We start from the raw sequence: 19,401 nt of genomic DNA on the forward strand, positions 1-19,401 counted from the left end.
GAAAAACGGATGAGCCACAATTTCGTCGCCAATGGCAACCCCATGTGTACTAGTCTCGGCATCAGCTCAGACGGTACGTACATAGCGGAACGCGTGCATAGATGGTGAACCGGCCGCCCTGTCGCGCGCGGACACCTTATGGGATGCACGATGCTGCAGCTTTCTCATCACTTTGTAGCGGCGACGACGACTGGAATCAACCCCTGAACACCGGTCTGCTTTTTCCGCAGATTACCTCATACAGCGATACTGAATCATGAATTGCCAGCCATCCGCACGTGCCTGCACCGGTGACGTGTCAACGTGTCGTACACCAGCACAAGCAACCCATCTAGATCGTTTCAACACCAGGTGGCACGGTCATCAACGCTTGGGACTTATAAGGAGCCACACTTGGCGCACCGAGATCACTAGGTAGCGCCGACGACGACTGGAATCAACCCCTGAACACCGGTCTGCTTTTTCCGCAGATTACCTCATACAGCGATACTGAATCATGAATTGCCAGCCATCCGCACGTGCCTGCACCGGTGACGTGTCAACGTGCCGTACACCAGCACAAGCAACCCATCTAGATCGTTTCAACACCAGGTGGCACGGTCATCAACGCTTGGGACTTATAAGGAGCCACACTTTGCGCACCGAGATCACTAGGTAGCGCCGACGACGACTGGAATCAACCCCTGAACACCGGTCTGCTTTTTCCGCAGATTACCTCATACAGCGATACTGAATCATGAATTGCCAGCCATCCGCACGTGCCTGCACCGGTGACGTGTCAACGTGTCGTACACCAGCACAAGCAACCCATCTAGATCGTTTCAACACCAGGTGGCACGGTCATCAACGCTTGGGACTTATAAGGAGCCACACTTGGCGCACCGAGATCACTAGGTAGCGCCGACGACGACTGGAATCAACCCCTGAACACCGGTCTGCTTTTTCCGCAGATTACCTCATACAGCGATACTGAATCATGAATTGCCAGCCATCCGCACGTGCCTGCACCGGTGACGTGTCAACGTGTCGTACACCAGCACAAGCAACCCATCTAGATCGTTTCAACACCAGGTGGCACGGTCATCAACGCTTGGGACTTATAAGGAGCCACACTTGGCGCACCGAGATCACTAGGTAGCGGCGACGACGACTGGAATCAACCCCTGAACACCGGTCTGCTTTTTCCGCAGATTACCTCATACAGCGATACTGAATCCTGAATTGCCAGCCATCCGCACGTGCCTGCACCGGTGACGTGTCAACGTGCCGTACACCAGCACAAGCAACCCATCTAGATCGTTTCAACACCAGGTGGCACGGTCAACAACGCTTGGGGCTTATAACGAGCCACACTTGGCGCACCGAGATCACTTGGTAGCGGCGACGACGACTGGAATCAACCCCTGAACACCGGTCTGCTTTTTCCGCAGGTCAGTGTCTTGTGTGCACTTGTTCGTTAGCTATAGTCCTGTCGTTGCTGCTGCCAAGTTTGACGTGTGAGTGTGTACTTGCTGAGTATGGATAAGAATCTGGTAAAATTTAAAGAGGAAATAAAAGCAGATATCCTGAAGATTAAAGACGAGGTCCGGCAAGAGCTCAAGTTGCTACGTGAGGCGTCCGAGCGAGACCTTCGCACTGAACTGCGCGAGATACGAAATGAACAAAGACATATAGTACAAAGCATAGAATATGCAGATTCCACAACTGAAGAACTGAAAATGAAGTTTGAGGCTGAAGTTGCAAAAAACACTGCCCTGCAAAACGAAAACCAAGCACTTCGTGCAAAGTGCGATCAACTTGAAAGTAAGGCAGAGGAATATGAGAAGAGAATCGTAAGCCTAGAGCAATACTCGAGAAACTTAAACATCGAAATCCAAGGTATCGAAAGAAAATATGAAAATGTTCTAGACATCATATCCGGAATAGGCACTGCCATCGAATTCCCAGTCACGTCTGATGATATTGAAGTCTGCCACCGAGTGCGAACTCGCAACTTAGACAAGTCAAACATAATAGTGCAATTTAAATCACGCGCAAAACGTGATGTGGTACTCAGGAAAGCAAAGAAGGCTAGGCTTACCAACACAGACTTTGGCTTCAATGGCAATGACCCCGACAATGGCTCAGCACCTGTATATGTCAATGAACATGTTTTTCTTGCGCTTAAACGGCTGCTTGGTCTAGCCAGCAAGAGGAAAACAGAACATAAATGGAAATCAGTGTGGTCGTTCAATGGCAAAATATTTGCGAAGCAGACAGAAACCTCTAGGATAATACAGATTGCTGGAGAATGCGACCTTCCAAAGATAAACTAACTATCAAAAAGCGCATTTGCCGTTCAGTATGGAATATCAAGCATTTGCACTACCAGAATCTGTTTTCCCTCCCTCTTTGTCGAGCACATCTGTCCTACATTTGAACACCCGTTCGGCAATAAACATAGATGATGCTATCAATAGCCTTTTAAACCAGTTTAGCTTTAAATTTAATACAACTATGTTGACTGAAACATGGTACTACAACGGCTGCAATACCCTTAACCTATATGGGAACAGAGAATTCTTTCATAACCGTACAGACCGAAGAGGTGGTGGTATTGCAATATATACTGATGTGACTAAAAATTTTGATATCTTGCCTGAATATACCAAAATGACTGTTGACTATGAAATGTTGGTATTACAAAGCAAGGATGAAATCCTATCTGCTGTTTACCGCCCTCCCAGTGGCAACCTGTTGTGCTTTGTAGGGTTTTTGGAAGAGTTTTTGGAATATGTCTCCGAAACCAAAATGCAACTAACGTGTTCTGGAGATTTAACGTTGAAATTTTAGAAGACAGCAACGCAGCTTTCGATTTCACTACTAGATTAACCTGAACTGGTTTTACCAACATAATGTCTACAGCCACTCGCGTCACGTTGTCAAGTACATCAGCGCTAGATCTAATTATCACCAACATTGAAACAACCATCTACCGTTCCGGCACAATTGCATGTGATGTAAGCGACCACTGCCCTGTATTTATGTTCTATTCGAAGTACGCAAACGGCAGTAATGTGAAAGTTCGCGATTCTTTTTCTTTTCAGCGTATTACACCTGACGCAATGAAATCGTTTAAAAATGAAATAAGTATTTGTAACTGGTCTTTAATTTTTGAGAAAACATGCGCGGTTGAGGCATATTCTGCTTTTATTGAAACATTTGTGCGCTTATACGGACATTTCCCTTTTAAAACAGGCACACGCTCAAAGAAAATAAAAAAGCCCTGGATAACGCGATGCCACATGAGAATGATAACGCATAAAAACCGCTTGTACCATTCCTTCCTGCACACGCGTGAGCCAGAGGCTTTTCAGGAATTCAAAAAGACGCGAAAAAAACTAAACGCCGAGACCAAACGAGCAAAGCATGCGTATTATCATCACCTGTTTGCAGATATATCAAGAAATCAGCTTAACCTAGCTTGGAAAGTAGTGAACAAAGTATTGGGCCGCAGCAGCTTACACACAGCCCCAGATAGGATTCTTGTTGACGACAAAGAACTCACCGGCAAGTCGCTTGCAGATTACTTCAATAAGCACTTTGTCTCCATAGGCGCAACAGCACACCTCGTGACACAGGGTGAAAATATAATTTGCAGCCCCATAAGCAGTCTTTTTATGGAACCCACTGACGAAACGGAAGTGTCCAGAACTTTCAAAAGCCTAAATAAGAGCGTTGCTTTAGACTGTGATAATCTACAAATCAAGCCAGTAAAACATGTACTGGAATTGCTTCTTCCAGTATTGGTGCACATATTTAACTTAATTTTTGAATCTGGCGTCTATCCCAACGAAATGAAACGGTCTAGAGTTTCGGTCATTTTTAAAGGTGGTGATAAGAACATCGTGGGCAATTACAGGCCAATAAGCATCCTTCCCGTCTTTTCTAAAGGGCTGAAAAAGCTTATGTTCACCCGTCTCATGAAATATTTTACACTAAAAAATGTTTTCAGCGATGACTTACATGGTTTCAGAGCAGGGAAATCAACCGAAACTGCTCTTCTAACACTGAAAGAAACTGTCTTGGATAACATTGACGGAAATTTCTTTACCCTTGGCCTTTTCGTAGACTTCACGAAAGCTTTTGACTCCTTAAGCCACAGCATTCTAATAACAAAACTCTCTTGGCACGGTGTCCGTGGAACACCCCTGGAATTAATTAAATCCTATTTAAGCGACAGAACACAAATGGTAAGCCTGGGCAACCATCGATCAAGCTTTCTACCAGTCACTAACGGTGTTCCGCAAGGAAGCCTACTTGGACCGCTGTTGTTTAATGTGTTTGTCAATGATATTGTAAACATTGACAAATCAATTAAATTCATCATATACGCTGACGACTGTTCAATACTTATGCCCGGTCCAGATGAAAATGTGTTGAGAGAACCGTGCCAAAACTTCCTTATAAAGTTGTCCTCATGGTCAAAGTTAAACGGACTGAAAGTCAACCCAACAAAGACGATGGTAATGATTTTAAGAGCGAAAAATAAAGTATATCAATTAAACCGTCCAATCACCTATGAAGGCCTGAATATTGAAATAGTGGAGTCACACAAAATACTAGGAGTTATATTCAACAGTAATCTAAACTGGGATTTGCATGTTGTAGACATATGCAAGAAAATCTCCAAGGCAGTTGGCGCTGTCTCACGTTGCCGGACAATCCTTCGAATACAAATTAAGCTTCAACTATATCATGCATTATTTGCCTCACAAATCTACTACTGCCATCTTGTCTGGGGAACCACAACAACCACTAATATGCACAAAATCTTCGTCCTGCAAAAAAGATTCATCCGTTGCATTGCAAACCACGAATACCTCTCTCACATCAGTCCCATGTTCGCGGCCTATAATATCATCCCCGTGTCGCGTCTGTATGAATTCCGTATTTTACGCTCATTTTATCTTTCGCGAGGTTTCTTTCATAACTTCTTAATTGCCACCGCGTTATTAAGACGTCACGAAAGTACCGTTTCAACATGAAACTCTGAAATTTGGTTCGTCTCGCGCTTCCGCACTAATTATAAAAACCAGTCACTAAAACATTATTTTCCATCACTACTAAACAGGTACACTTATGATACTAAGCCCACACTAAACCAGTCGAGGAAACAATTTCTTAAGATCTCAGAATAAAAATCGCATGAATCAGTGCTCTGATTACTAGACTTACGCAACATATCTGTTGAATAAATTGTGCTTTTCACATGACCTAGTGCACCTGTTTTGTTGTACTTTGTTGCCATTTTTTTTAGTTGACATATGTGCTGTGGTGTTGTAATTAATGTATAACTGGCGAATGTCTGCCATTTCGAGCAGTTTTCCGGCTGTTATGTATGGGAAATACGATACGTCTCAGAACTTAATGCCTTGATTACAATGTTTTATTACATGATTTATTTATTGGAGCTAGAATGTTTTATGTACTATATATGTTGATCTCTCAGCACTTCTGTAGCGCACGTGTGAACACGTCAGTTTTCGTTGTTTCTGCGCTGTTTATCTCAAGGTGTCTACATTGTACTGTTTTCACGTTTCACCACGCCCTATCTTGTAATGGTCACCTGGGCCTCGTCAAGCTGCCTCGAGCAGCTTTTAGCACAGGTGCTCCAACCAGTGAATATCTGGTGAATAAAAACGATTTGATTTGATTTGAAATAACCGGCCGCCATCTTGAAGTCTCGGACGCAATGAAACGTTCCAATGCGAGTAGTAAGACCTAACGATCTTGAAAGGAGGGAAGCCCGCAGTGGACTGCGTAGCGTTTTGTACGCATGTCACGGATCTCTCCGGAGAACACTCGGACTGAAAGAATGGACTAGGCGACGGGTGTACCCACACAAACGCACATTTAATACACCCTACGTGACTCACACACTAGAACACAAAACTAACAACACTAACACAACACACAAAGGCTATAAATACAGACGACCCGGGCACACTGCTAACGGCGTCTACTACTACCGTTCTACACTATTCGTGGTCGGCGTTCGTGCTCACGGTTGGTTCGGTGCGGCTGCGGCGTTGTATGGATCCCGTAGCCGGCGTCGAGGCGGCGTTCGGCGTGCTTGGGCTGGCGTCGCTGGCTGTGTCGCACAAGCTCCCGGTCCAAGCGCCCGTGGAGGTGATGCCGGTGTTGTTGGCGTTGGGGGCACCACCCGGACGGGTGGCAACAGCGCTGGAGACACCCCTGGCCGTAGTAGGTGGTAGCGTCCTCTGTTAACTCCCCGGAACGGGCTCAGGCACGGCAGGAAGTCCACGATGCGATGTCGTAGAACGCGAGCTCACCGGAGCAGTAGCCGGCGTCGCTCTCTTCCAGCCAAAGTGTCCCTGACCCGCCGGAGCCTCCGCTTATCTGCTGTTCCCCCCTGTGCCTCGCTCTCACTCGCCCTTTTATAGCCTCGGTGTTAGTCCATGTAAGCCTTGTCGTCGTCTTCTTCTCTTCTCCACCAGCCGCCGCGGTGGCTGAGTGGTTATGGCGCTCGGCTGCCGGCCCGAAAGACGCGGGTTCGATCCCGGCCGCGGCGGTCGAATTTCGATGGAGGCGAAATTCTAGAGCCCCGTGTGCTGTGCGATGTCAGTGCACGTAAAAGAACCCCAGGTGGTCGAAATTTCCGGAGCCCTTCACTACGGCGTCCCTCATAGCCTGAGTTGCTTTGGGACGTTAAACCCCCATAAACCAAACCTCTTCTCCACCAATCATCTCTCTCCACCTCAACGAATGCTTCTTCTTCCTCTTCTTTATTCTTCGGTTAATTCGCGTCGTATTATTCACACCTTTTTCCTTTAAAATTTAATTTAGGCTCCTTAATATATTTGACAACGCAGAAGTCGCATAATGAAGGACGAGATCCCAGTTCGAGTAGTTGGATGCGACATACACTGCCAGCATGTCCCCGATGGTGCGCTTAAATCGCTCGGTGAGGCCGTTGGTGTGCGGATGACATGCGGAGGTGGTTGGATGTATGCACTGGCGGTGCAGGGCTTTCCCGACATCGGACAAAAAGGCACGTCCGCGGCCGCTAAGCGGTTCACGAGGTGTACCGCGACGAAGGACGACACGCTGCAAAACAGAGGAGGCAGCATCTGTCGCTGTGGCAGACGGTGGGCGGCAGTTTCGCTTTACCTCATTTCATTTCATTTATTAAATACTGCCAGTCTTGCCAGGCCCGGGCAGAGCGGCAGTACAACGAGATACTAGGAATGGTAACGTTTAGCACACAAATTAAAAGGTGGCGAGCGACGGACACGCACTTACACGGCTTGCACGCCTCTGTACATTTTCCAGGTCCGTTCCTGCTTTGACCGTCTTGCTGTTGGCCCGGGAATCTACTTCCGCCTGCGTAGACTGTGCAAATTGGTTAAAAGAGTGGATTCTCTTTGACACCTGTACGCATCGGCCGTCATCAAGTTGTTCCAGCAAAAGTGTGCTGCTCCTGACATCGACGACAGCTGGACACGCCCCCCGCTCACGGCAGTTTGGCAGTGGCGGTGGCGAACGACGGACACGCACTTACACGGCTTGCACGCCTCTGTACATTTTCCAGGTTGGTGCATTCTTTCTTGTTAATTTAGCCACCATGGGCCTATTCTAACGCCACTGCTGCTGCCAAAACGTGTTGTAACGCGGTTGTTTCATGTGACTGTTCTTGATGTGGGACACGGACGAAGTCTGCATTGCTTGCAGCAAAAAAAAACGTGATGCTCTTGATGACCTCATAATATGCAAAGAATGTCAGTACCCTTATCATGTACAAGGCTGTTCCGGGATTCCTGAGTCGGGTAAAGCGTTGAGTGCTCGTTCGCGTAGAGCATTCTTCTGCCCAACATGTAAAACGGGAGCTGCTCGTGGCGGAAAAATGCTCCCCACTGTCGACGCTCCTCCTTTCGACATGGCCGCTGCTTTTCTTCAGCTCAACCAAAAACTGGATAGTCTAATGCCATTGAAAGATAAAGTAGATAACATTGAACAATCCGTCCAGACAATGTCCGACCATTTTGATGAGATCATGAAGCGTCTTGATAACCAAGAAAAACAAATCGCGCACCTACGGAAAAGAATGGCACAGGTTGAAAATATGTGAAGAACAACTTTGTCAGCTTAATACCGACTTGGATGAGCTGGAATTCCGAAGCAGGAAAAAGAATATAGAAATTAATGGCATTTCTAAAACCGAGCATGAGGACCTCCTAGCCAACGTGAACGAAGTGGCTAAAGAAATTAATATTGCAGAACTTAGTGAGAGTGACATTGAGGCATGTCACCGGCTTCATGCAAAAATGGATAAGATACCAGCAATTTTTGTGCGGTTTCAACGACAAGCCAAAAGAGACCAATGGCTTCAAAAAAGAAAATGTCTGGTGGAGAAAGGCAAAAACATGTACTTGTGTGAAAAACTGACTCGAAGAACGAAATGGCTGCTTCTGCAAACGAAAGATTGGGCTAAGAAAAACAATTTCCGGTTTGTTTGGCGCTCAAACGGGAAGGTGCTTGTTCGCCAAAGGGAAGGTTATTCTGTACACATCATTCGAGATGAGAGTCACCTTGTTGATCCTGTGCCGTGAATAGGTACCATTTGTGAATGTTGCATGCAGTGACATAGTAGCATGATGGCACCGGATGCGTACCCTCTCTCGTGCGAAATCGGTAGCAGCGTTTCTTTGGACTTGAAAAGCCCGTCAATACTTAAATGTTTTCATCTGAACGCTCGGTCAGTCAGGAACAAGCGAGATGACTTCTGTATTTTATTAAGTAGCTTTGGCTTCCCTTTCGATGTAATTATGATCTCGGAGACCTGGCTGATCGACAGCGATACCTTTAAATTGCCTTCATTTACAACATTTTCTTTAAATCGAAAAACTTCTCGTGGAGGTGGTGTATGCATACTTAACAATGCCCACTTTCAGTGTGAAATTTTAAACGATTTGTGTTTCCTGTTCGATGACGTTGAAATCTTATCAGTTAAATCAGGAAACATTGTAATGTCTGTGGTGTACAGGCCACCGTCTGGTGATATGGGTATGTTTCTTGAAATAATGGAATCTTATTTAAGCTTTGTATTTAGGAAAAAATATGATGTAATCATTGGAGGCGATTTTAACATAGATATGTCATGTTCAACGAGCAGCAGTGTGGATTTTGATGTCTTACTTAGATGTTATAGCTTTACAAATATAATAACCAAAGCAACCCGCATAACTCCCAATTCCCAAACATGCATAGATCTATTCTTAACAAATATTGATTCTCCACTTACTCACTCAGGAGTTACATGCTGTGACATAAGTGATCATATGGACATATATTTGTTTTCCCCATAAGGAGGTTCCGAAGCGTGACCCTCGTGAGAAAGTTATGTGTCAGTATATAACAGAAGGAGCTTTAAATAGATTTCGAGCGCATATTCTAGGCGTGGACTGGTCCGTTATATACAAAGAGGCTAGTGCGGAGAGCGCTTATGACTTATTTGTAGACAACTTTATTCATGCTTACAACATATACTTTGTTTCAAAATTAAAGAAGCGACCAAAAACAATAAGAAAGCCATGGATATCACGCGAACTGTATACGCGTATTAAAGAAAAGCACAAACTATATCAGCTATTTATTCACACCAAAGATCTCCTTATTCTTGACCGCTTCAAGAAGTATAGAAATAAATTAATTTCTGACATACGAGTGGCAAAATTGAAGTATTACGAGAACTACTTCGCAGATACAGCTAATAGCCCTGATAAACTCTGGCGTAAAATCCGCTCACTTGACTCTGACGTTTCACAGGCTGGTAATCCCGATAAAATTACTAACAACGGCATAGAATACACAGGTAAGCGTCTCGCAGAAGAGTTTAATAAGCATTTTACTCCCGCTTTGGACCCCTCTGCTGATATATCTCACATATCCATTGACAGGCGCCCACCTTCTTTGTTCCTTGAACCTGTCTCTACCAGAGAAGTTTTGTCAACTGTTAGTGACCTAAAGAACAGTACCGCGTGTGATGCGGATAATATGCAGATTCGTCCAGTTAAATATGTCATCGACATCATCGCTGCGCCATTGGAGTACATATACAACCTATTGTGACGTTCCTTGTGTGTGCTACGAGGGTCCGCATTCGACGGTGCGGCGTAGACGGAGCCCCCAGTGGCGGAAAAGGCACTCAAGGGAAAGCAATTGAGCTGGAAGAGAGGAGATCGGCGACAGCCGGTCTCGTTTTGGAAGCAGCCAGCACACATGTTTCTACTGTATATGGCTGCAAGCAACTTGAGTGGGATTGCTTTCGGGCCTGCCGCCATGGACCGCACGGAGAAGACCCAGGTGACAGCTGCGTCCAATTACCGAGCCATACTCGTTGAGAGTGAACGACCAAAACGAAGGGGTTTAAGCACAACCGGACCCCCTTTCCATAGTGTCGGCACATGTCGAACGCCGCCGCCGCCGCGGGGAGACGGCCGTTATCTTCCCCAATTGACGTGACCGTGCCGGGGACAAAGGGCCTCGTTTCGGCGGGCCTGGCCCCGTGACAAGACGGCGGGCATCATCACCAACACTCCCGAGCACATCCTAGGACAAGGGACAACTTTCCCGGCCTTTTAGTGACCTCGCGTTCCGGCCTTGAGTGGAGAGTGTCATTTGATGGAGAACGGAGGTCGGTGACCCGCGGGAACCGTCAGCGGGCCAGAGACCATCTACCACAGCCGACGCTACCTCGACGACAACCTTCTTTCCCTCGGACTCAGCACGTGACGGGGGCGAGACCATAAGTGCGGTGGTGTGTTTGTGCGCCCAAGTGAAAGCCCTAGGCCCCTCCCACTCCAGCGTGGGCATCCTCAACCTAGGGAATGTGGGGAATAAGAAGGATATAAAAATCGACAAGGAGTACGGAAGAAGGTACGCTCAGGACGATATCGTTCGCCAAGAGGGCCTTCAGCGCCGAAGCCCGACGGCGTGCAGCTTCTGCCAGCAACCGTTCGAGCTCAACTCCGGAGCCCCTCCATCGTCCCCATGAAGTCGTCGGCACGTAAGCTCGGACACCCCAGCCTCTGATGTATAATCGTAATCATGTATAATTGTTGAATATATCTGTTTGTTTAAACTGAGCCATACGGTGTCTCTTTGCCTCTCCGTCCCGTGTGGACCTGCGCATTATGGGGGGTCGTCACACTACGCATAGAAACTTCCACCTTCCCTGCAAAAATGCAGATTGCTAGAGTAGCAGTCATATACAAAAAAGGAAACAAAAACAGTTTTGGAAACTATCGACCAATTAGTATTTTGACCGTCTTCTCTAAAGCATTTGAGAAACTGATTCTTAAACGAGTTGAAAGCTTTTTAAATAAACACGCCATAATTACCGACTTCCAGTATGGCTTCAGAAAAAACCGGTCAACCGAACTTGCTCTTTTGCACCAGAAGGTATATATATTGAGGAATTTTGAAAATAGGAACCTGGTCGTGGGAATTTTCTTAGGTTACAGCAAAGCATTTGACTGCATAAACCATAGCACCTTGTTGGAAAAACTTGAATGTTATGGAATTAGAGGTACAGCGTTACTCTTACTTAAATCTTACTTGTCCAATAGAAAACAGTATGTCCAAATAAATGAATACAAGTCAACTCTTCGAACAGTCACCTGCGGGGTGTCCCAAGGAAGTATTCTTGGACCATTGCTTTTCAACCTGTATATTAACGACATCATTAGTGTGGATGACAACGCTCGCTTTATAATTTATGCTCATGACACCAGTTTATTTTTATACGATGGTTCTGGTAGTAAGTTACTTGAAAATGCAAACATACTCCTGGAAAAAATAAAGACATGATCCGATAACAATCTTCTTTCAGTTAATGCAACAAAATCTAAGGCAATACTCACCCAAAAAACAAAAAGTGCAGCGAATTCGGTGAACTACGTAACAACCGAGACCAAATTGAGTTAGTAAAGTCATTTAAATCGCTTGGCGTAATATTCACTGAAGATATGCTATGGGACGATCACATAAATCACACAGCATTAAAGACATCTCGAGCCATAGGATTTATGACGCGTTTTAAATGTTGTCTCCCACAAAAGGTAAACCTTCTATTGTATCGTGCATTATTTCGCTCACATCTAAACTACTGTTCATTAGTATGGGGTACTGCTACACGAACGAGTCTGAAAAAACTTGCTGTTCTTGAAAACAGGACCCTCAGAATTGTCCATAACCTGCCACATAGATGCTCAACTAAAAACTTATATTCCAGGCACAAGATTATTAATGTTTTCAACCTGTATGCTTATAAACTATTGCGCACCTATAAAATAGAACAAAGAAGATGCATAACTAATATATCTGACTTAGCCCCGATTCAGTTATTTCAGTGCACATACCCACGCCGTCGCAAACCACACTGTGTAGTACCTGTAGTGAGAACAAACTATGGACGCCAAATGGTAACATTTCAACTTCCCTCACTTCTGAATAGATTAATCGCTGCAAATATTGATATAGAAAACATTAGCAGCTCTGACCTCCTCGACTACTTTATTTTTGAAGCCACATTGTCCTAGTATTCATACTTTGAACATTGCTTTTCTTACAATCTTTATAACAGCGCTCTTTGTTTCTTTTTTGTTGCTTTTATTGATTTTGCTTTAACCCTTATTGATTTTCTACACACATTAGTGATTGTGTATTTTTTTTCAGTGAAGTGCCGTCGCATGCCACTGCCCACTTGCTGTACGGGGGTGGGGACCTTGTCAAGCGTTAACCGCTTTTATCCCCATCCCCTCCAACACTGCGTGGTGATGGAAATAAACTATTATTAAAGACAGCACATGCATGGTTCGAACAAAAAATAGGTAAATTGAACAAAAATTTTTTTCGCCAGAAATAGAAATACAACATTCAAAAGTCTACAAAAAATTGGCAGTGCTCTCAGTGCTTTTACGTCCACTCAGAGGAAGCTGGTTCTACCCAGTTATTGTTCGGGGAATATTAGAATATTTGTACAAGTTTGTTCTGGCACGATAAGGTGTTAAGATGATGAGGTGATCAACCGCAACGATAGCCCAACGGTTGCCGGCCGCTGTATACGGAAGTGGGCCGTAGAAATTAAAGCCGGTCTGGTCGAAAGGGTGTGGTGGGCAAGGGAGCGGCTGCAGCTCTCCAGCAGAACGATGAGAAGACAATGCAACATTGACAGGCGACGCAGGAGAGCACGTATTTGAGGACGAAGCTGTGCATGCCGCGCCAGAAGTAGCGCACCCACAAGCGGGCGTAAGTCCTGAAAATTCCCGCGTGACCGCATTGGGTTTAGCGTAGCAATAGGCACGTACGTATGTGCGCGTGCAAGTGGCGAGGAATAACGAGTAACCACTTGCGGCCGTCTGAGCTGCAGCTGCGGCGATAGAGGAGATGGTCACGAATCGCGAAGTGGAAGCATGGCGGTGGATAGCGCGCGACGCAGAAGCAGCCGTTGGCTTGAAGGGAAAGTCGAGAAGAGAAGCGATCCAGGGCTCTGTACTTTGCACTGAAGGCATGTAGGTGATATGAAGCGACGACGTTCAGACGTAAGACCTGGAAAAGCTGGCAGTGGGCAACCGTACAGGCCAACGGCGTCTTGATGCTTGAGGCTGGAGCGGTAGACGACGCGGATGTCATAGTCTTGCAGACGAAGACGCTATCTGGCAAGGCGGCCGGATTGGTCTTTTAAGAAAGAAAGCTAACAAAGGTCATGGTGGTCCGTCACGACGGCAAAGGAGCGGAATTTGGCAAGAGCCCATACGATGGCCAAACACTCTTTTTCACTGACAGAGTAATTTGATGCAGCCTTCGTGAGTGTGCGGCTTGCACAGGCAACGATGTATTCATCGAAGCCGCAGACGCGCAGAACGACTACGGCGCCGAGGCCAACGCCACTGGCGTCCATGCGGACCTCGGCGGGAGCGGTCGAGTCGAAATGGCGCAGTATGGGTGGCGCTGTTAAGAGGCTGCACAAGGTGTTGTAGGAGTCGTCGCGCGCTAGAGACCACAGCGATAGATCGGAACTGCATGACATAAGGGGCGTTAAGGGCGCAGCAATAGAAGCCAAATAGCGAATAAACCGGAAAAACGTAAGACCACAGATCTAGGAAGCTGCGAAGGTCTCTGATTCAGGTAGGTTTGGGAAAAGCAGCCACAGCACGAAGATTCGCTGGGGCGGAAGAAACGCTTTCCTTGAAGGCCACATGGCCTAAAATGGTCCGTTCAAGTGCGGCAAAACGGAATTTTTAGAAGTTTACCTGCAGGCAGGTGTCAGACAGGCAGGTCAAGACGCGCTTCAAGCGGAAGAGATGGGTGTCAAAATACGTGGAAAAAAACAGCAATGTCGTCGAGGAAGCACAGGCACATCTCCCACTTTAGTCCACGTAAAATTGTCAGCTTTTAGCTAGCTGACAGCCGAGACCACCCAGGACCACCGCTTCACCGGAGCAGTCGCTCTACTAGCTGAGCTAACCGGGACGGTAAGCTTATGGTAGGGCGAGAGCGAATTGATCAATAGCTCTAAGTGGGAGCAGTTCTAAGAGGATTCTGGTGTGGGCTAGTTGGTTCATACTTTCTACAACACATTGACACAGCGCAACGGAACGAGGACGAGAAGAAGAAACACGAAACACAGGACAGCGCCCGTCCTGTGTTTCGTGTTTCTTCTCGTCCTCGTTCCGTTGCGCTGTGTCAATCTGTGTCGTAGAAAGTGGGAACAGTGTTGGGCAAACGTTTAGGGGAATCCTCCAAGGTGGGGTAGAGAGCGATTGCTTCGGTGAAGTGGTGGTCCTGGGTTCGAACCCCGGACCAGGACGAATTTTTCTTTTACTGCAAAGTTTCAGAGAAAGCTGTATAGCTTTAGTTTGTAGCCGTATGGCTGCGCTTGGGTGGATGCCAATGAGTAATTACTCCCTTATTACAAATCTACTCCACCTTGGGGGATTCCCTTCATCATTTGACCAACACTGTTCCCACTTAGACCTATTGATCAATTCGCTCTCGCCCTGCCATAAGCTTGTCATCCCGGTTAGCTCAGTTGGTAGAGCGATCGCTCCGGTGAAGCGGTGGTCTCGGGTTCGAACCCCGGACCAGGACAAATTTTTCTTTAACTGCGACGTTTCTGAGAAAGCTCTATACCTATCGCTTGTAGCCGTATGGCTGCGCTTGAGTGGATGCCAATGAGTAATTACTCCCTCATTACAAATCTACTCCTCCTTGGGGGATTACCCTCATCCTTTGACCAACACTGTTCCCACTTCGAGTTATTGATCAATTCGCTCTCGCCCTGCCATATGCTTGCCATCCCGGTTAGCTCAGTTGGTAGAGTTGGTAGAGCGATCGCTCCGGTGAAGCGGTGGCACCGGGTTCGAACCCCGGACGAGGACGAATTTTTCTTTAACTGTGAAGTTTCTGAGAAAGCTGTATAGCTTTCCTTTGTAGCTTTATGTCGGGCCTTGGATGGATGCCAATGAGTAATTACTCCCTCATTACAAATCTACTCCTCCTTGGGGGATTACCCTCATCCTTTGACCAACAGTGTTCCCACTTCGAGTTATTGATCAATTCGCTCTCGCCCTGCCATATGCTTGCCATCCCGGTTAGCTCAGTTGGTAGAGCGATCGCTCCGGTGTAGCGGTGGCCCCGGGTTCGAACCCCGGACCAGGACTAATTTTTCCTTTACTTCGAAGTTTCTGAGAAAGCTGTAAAGCTTTCGTTTGTAGCCGTATGGCTGCGCTTGGGTGGATGCCAATGAGTAATTACTCCATTATTACAAATATACTCACACCTTGGGGGATTCCCCTCATCATTTGACCAACACTGTTCCCACTTCAACTTATTGATCAATCCGCTCTCACCCTGCCATAAGCTTGCAACCCCGTTTAGCTCAGTTGGTAGAGCGATCGCTCCGGTGGGATTCCATTTCCGGCCTCCGAGGCGAACGGACGTGTGTGTCATGAGGCTTCAGCGGCCCAGCCGGGCCGCGGTACATCGATATCTTTCCAGGCGTGATCTACAAGATCCCCTGTCATGATTGCGACGCTTCCTATATCGGAGAAACAGGCAAATTCAAGACAAGGCTCAAACAGCACCAAAATGACGTCGCCAAAGGAAAATCTATCTCAAACGCTTTGGCGCAACATCATCAAGAAACTGGCCATACCATCGACTGGGACGCAGCACGTGTAATTGCAAAGGAAAAATCATTACCAAAACGCCTTCTCATAGAATCATTGTGCATTCAATCCACGCCAAACACGATTAACCGGACCCGTGGCAATCTCCCAGAGATATATACCTGCGCACCCCTGAAAAAACTGCCCATATATAGCTCACCTGCCCGTCCTTCGCTTCTTTGTGATCAAGGCACCCGTACGGGCGCCGAAACGTCAATTCATTCTTATTTTCTTTGAACCTTGGCGAGTGTATGTTTTCTTCATCAGTATGAATTTTCCCCGCCAGACGGGATTCCGTCGAACCCTAGACTTCATTACTCTCCGAGAAAAGTACGGGCCGCCAGCCGTAACCAAGATTCGACAGTTCGTCGCACTGAAAACGAGGCTTACCTCCTTCCTGTGCCACCTACGCTTCAACCTCCGATGCAAGAGCCATGGGTTGGTCCCGAAGTCCATGCGTCTACCAATTCTGGTATGTACCCCGTTTGGGAAAAATGTTATCGCTCGAGCCGAAAAACTTCTACTTCAAGCGAGAATTCTGGAGACAAGATCAACGATTAAGCGTCTGGAGAACGACATCCTCTTCGCTCAACAGACACTAGAACGAACCCTAGCAATGGACGCCTTTGATGTCCTGCTCTACGCGAACAATGTGGCAGCGAACACTCAGGAACAAAGACAGCAGAATCAAGAAACGAAGTTCCGGTTGCTCCTAGGGCGGCAGACAGAAGAGACAGCAACTTCTTGCGTACGCAACCTGTCTTCGTACAAGCTAGACCATGCTGAACTCTCGCTTCTTAACAAGGGACTCAACTTCAACACTGGACCCGTCCCTGATGCGAAAAGCATGACATGTGCCGTTGAGCTAGCAGTGCGAAAGATTGACGCCAGCCTACGCGACCAAGCACGTTCTCGTGCCATCGGAGCACTTTCAAAGTTACGAAAAGAAAAAGACAGCGCACTCCCACGCCCTGAAAAGGAAGCCCTCAAAAGATTACAAAAGAATGAGGCAGTCGTGATCCTTCCGGCCGACAAGGGGAACGCCACTGTGGTGCTAGATCGGACTGAATATATAAAAAAGATGTCGGCACTTTTGGAGGACAAAAATACCTATACAAAGATAAACCGGGACCCGACCAGAAAGATAGAAGCTGAACTTCAGAAGCTTCTCGCTGATGTATTCAAATACGTCCCCCCGTCCGACGGTCAATATATCTACAACAAGCTACTGTGTCACAATGGCGCCGCTCCTGCCATCTACGGCGTACCAAAAGTGCACAAGGAGGGCACACCGCTCCGTCCAATTGTGGACTTTACACGGTCCCCGTTGAACAAGCTCTCTGGCTACCTTCACCGGGTGCTGGCCCCTCTAGCGGGAAAAACCGCCACGCACGTCCGGAATGCAAGCGACTTCGTCGAGAAGCTGAAGAATGTGCCCATTGACGACACCCAAGTAATGGCTTCTTTCGATGTGAAGTCTCTGTTCACATCTGTGCCTGTGGATTTTGCGGTGGAGTGTTGCTAGAAAGCCCTGAACGAAGACACGACTTTGCCTGAACGAACCCCGATTGAAGCCGACGACCTCTGCCGACTCCTAAAATTCTGCCTCTCGAATACTTATTTCACCTTCAACAAGAACTTCTACAGACAGACTTTCGGAACAGCCATGGGTGCCTCAGTTTCTGTAGTATGTGCTAACCTTGCCTTAGAATCAATAGAATCCGCAGCACTTGCCTCATTCGACCCCCCACCGCAGTTTTTTGTACGCTATGTCGATGACTGCTTCTCTGTCATCAACCGGCCAGACGTACACAGGTTTCTAGCGCACCTCAACACGTTCCAGCAAAGCATTCAGTTCACCCTAGAGGAGGAAGTGGATGGCCACATCGCTTTCCTCGACGTCCTCGTGGAACGCTCACCGCATTCTCTGAAAACCACCGTCTATCGTAAACCCACTCACACCGGAAGCTACCTAAACTTTCAGTCATCTCATCCCATCGGGCACAAGCGCTCAGTCGCGGCGTCTCTGTTCAACCGCGCATTTAGGATATGCTCAAGTCCTAAGCGCAGAGCAGCAGAAGTGAAACAGGTCAGGCAAGACCTGATACGGAACGGTTACCCAGCCCAAATACTACGATCCCAGGAACGACGCGCCTCTGCTCCGACTATCCGAACTGACGCATGCGCAAAGAAGCGGGTGCCGATTCCGTATGCCCACGGTGTGAGTGAGAACCTTGCTCGCATCTTTTCAGATTATAACATTCATGTGGCCCACGTCCCGTCGTGCAAACTTCGGCAACGACTCTTGCGAGTCAAGGGCCCTCTTGACATCGATATCTTTCCAGGCGTGATCTACAAGATCCCCTGTCAAGATTGCGACGCTTCCTATATCGGAGAAACAGGCAAATTCAAGCCAAGGGTCAAACAGCACCAAAATGACGTCGCCAAAGGAAAATCTATCTCAAACGCTTTGGCGCAACATCATCAAGAAACTGGCCATACCATCGACTGGGACGCAGCACGTGTAATTGCAAAGGAAAAATCATTACCAAAACGCCTTCTCATAGAATCATTGTGCATTCAATCCACGCCAAACACGATTAACCGGACCCGTGGCAATCTCCCAGAGATATACCTGTGCACCCTTAAAAAAACTGCCCATATATAGCTCACCTGCCCGTCCTTCGCTTCTTTGTGATCAAGGCACCCGTACGGGCGCCGAAACGCCAATTCATTCTTATTTTCTTTGAACCTTGGCGAGTGTATGTTTTCTTCATCAATAGTTTTTCTTCTTCGAACAAAAAAAGGCTCGCAGTGCACTCATCCTAGTTGTCAGTAGTCACGAATGAAAATTTCTTCTATCGAGCGTTGGGGTACTTTGACACCTTGTCACTAGATGGCGCTACTCCGTGCTTCCGTGCGACTACGTCTGAAGCTAAGTGCCTTTTGGTGTTTGCGCTTGTACATGCTTTCGCGCAGTAGTTTTAAACCGAGTTAAGGGTAGAAAGGCTAGCGGAAGTGTGTGTACCGAAGGTTTTTGCGTAGAAATTTTGGAAGGCTTTTTACCTTGCGTATTGCTGAAAGTTTTTGGTGTAGGATTTTTGGCGGGCGTTTACGTTGCGTAGTGCCGAAGGTTTTTGTGTAGGAATTTTGGTGGGCTTTTACGTTG

At 47.0% G+C, this 19,401-nt stretch overlaps 1 protein-coding gene and 2 non-coding genes across 3 annotated transcripts in view; 2 read left to right on the forward strand and 1 right to left on the reverse strand.

Annotated features, from left to right (window-relative positions):
- Positions 1 to 2,123: 2,123 nt before the first annotated feature.
- Positions 2,124 to 19,401, reverse strand: part of LOC144127747 (uncharacterized) — a 378,448-nt gene continuing 361,170 nt past the window's right edge. The window contains exon 11 of the mRNA XM_077660645.1: positions 2,124 to 2,180. Coding sequence (XP_077516771.1) covers positions 2,124 to 2,180 — 57 coding nt within the window. The remainder of the gene's footprint in view (positions 2,181 to 19,401) is intronic.
- Positions 15,080 to 15,153, forward strand: TRNAT-GGU (transfer RNA threonine (anticodon GGU)). Its single transcript has one exon. It is a non-coding gene; the product is annotated as a tRNA-Thr (tRNA).
- TRNAT-GGU (transfer RNA threonine (anticodon GGU)) lies at positions 15,651 to 15,724 on the forward strand. Its single transcript has one exon. It is a non-coding gene; the product is annotated as a tRNA-Thr (tRNA).

The sequence above is a fragment of the Amblyomma americanum genome, chromosome 4, assembly GCF_052857255.1.
Source record: "Amblyomma americanum isolate KBUSLIRL-KWMA chromosome 4, ASM5285725v1, whole genome shotgun sequence".
Taxonomy (NCBI): domain Eukaryota; kingdom Metazoa; phylum Arthropoda; class Arachnida; order Ixodida; family Ixodidae; genus Amblyomma; species Amblyomma americanum.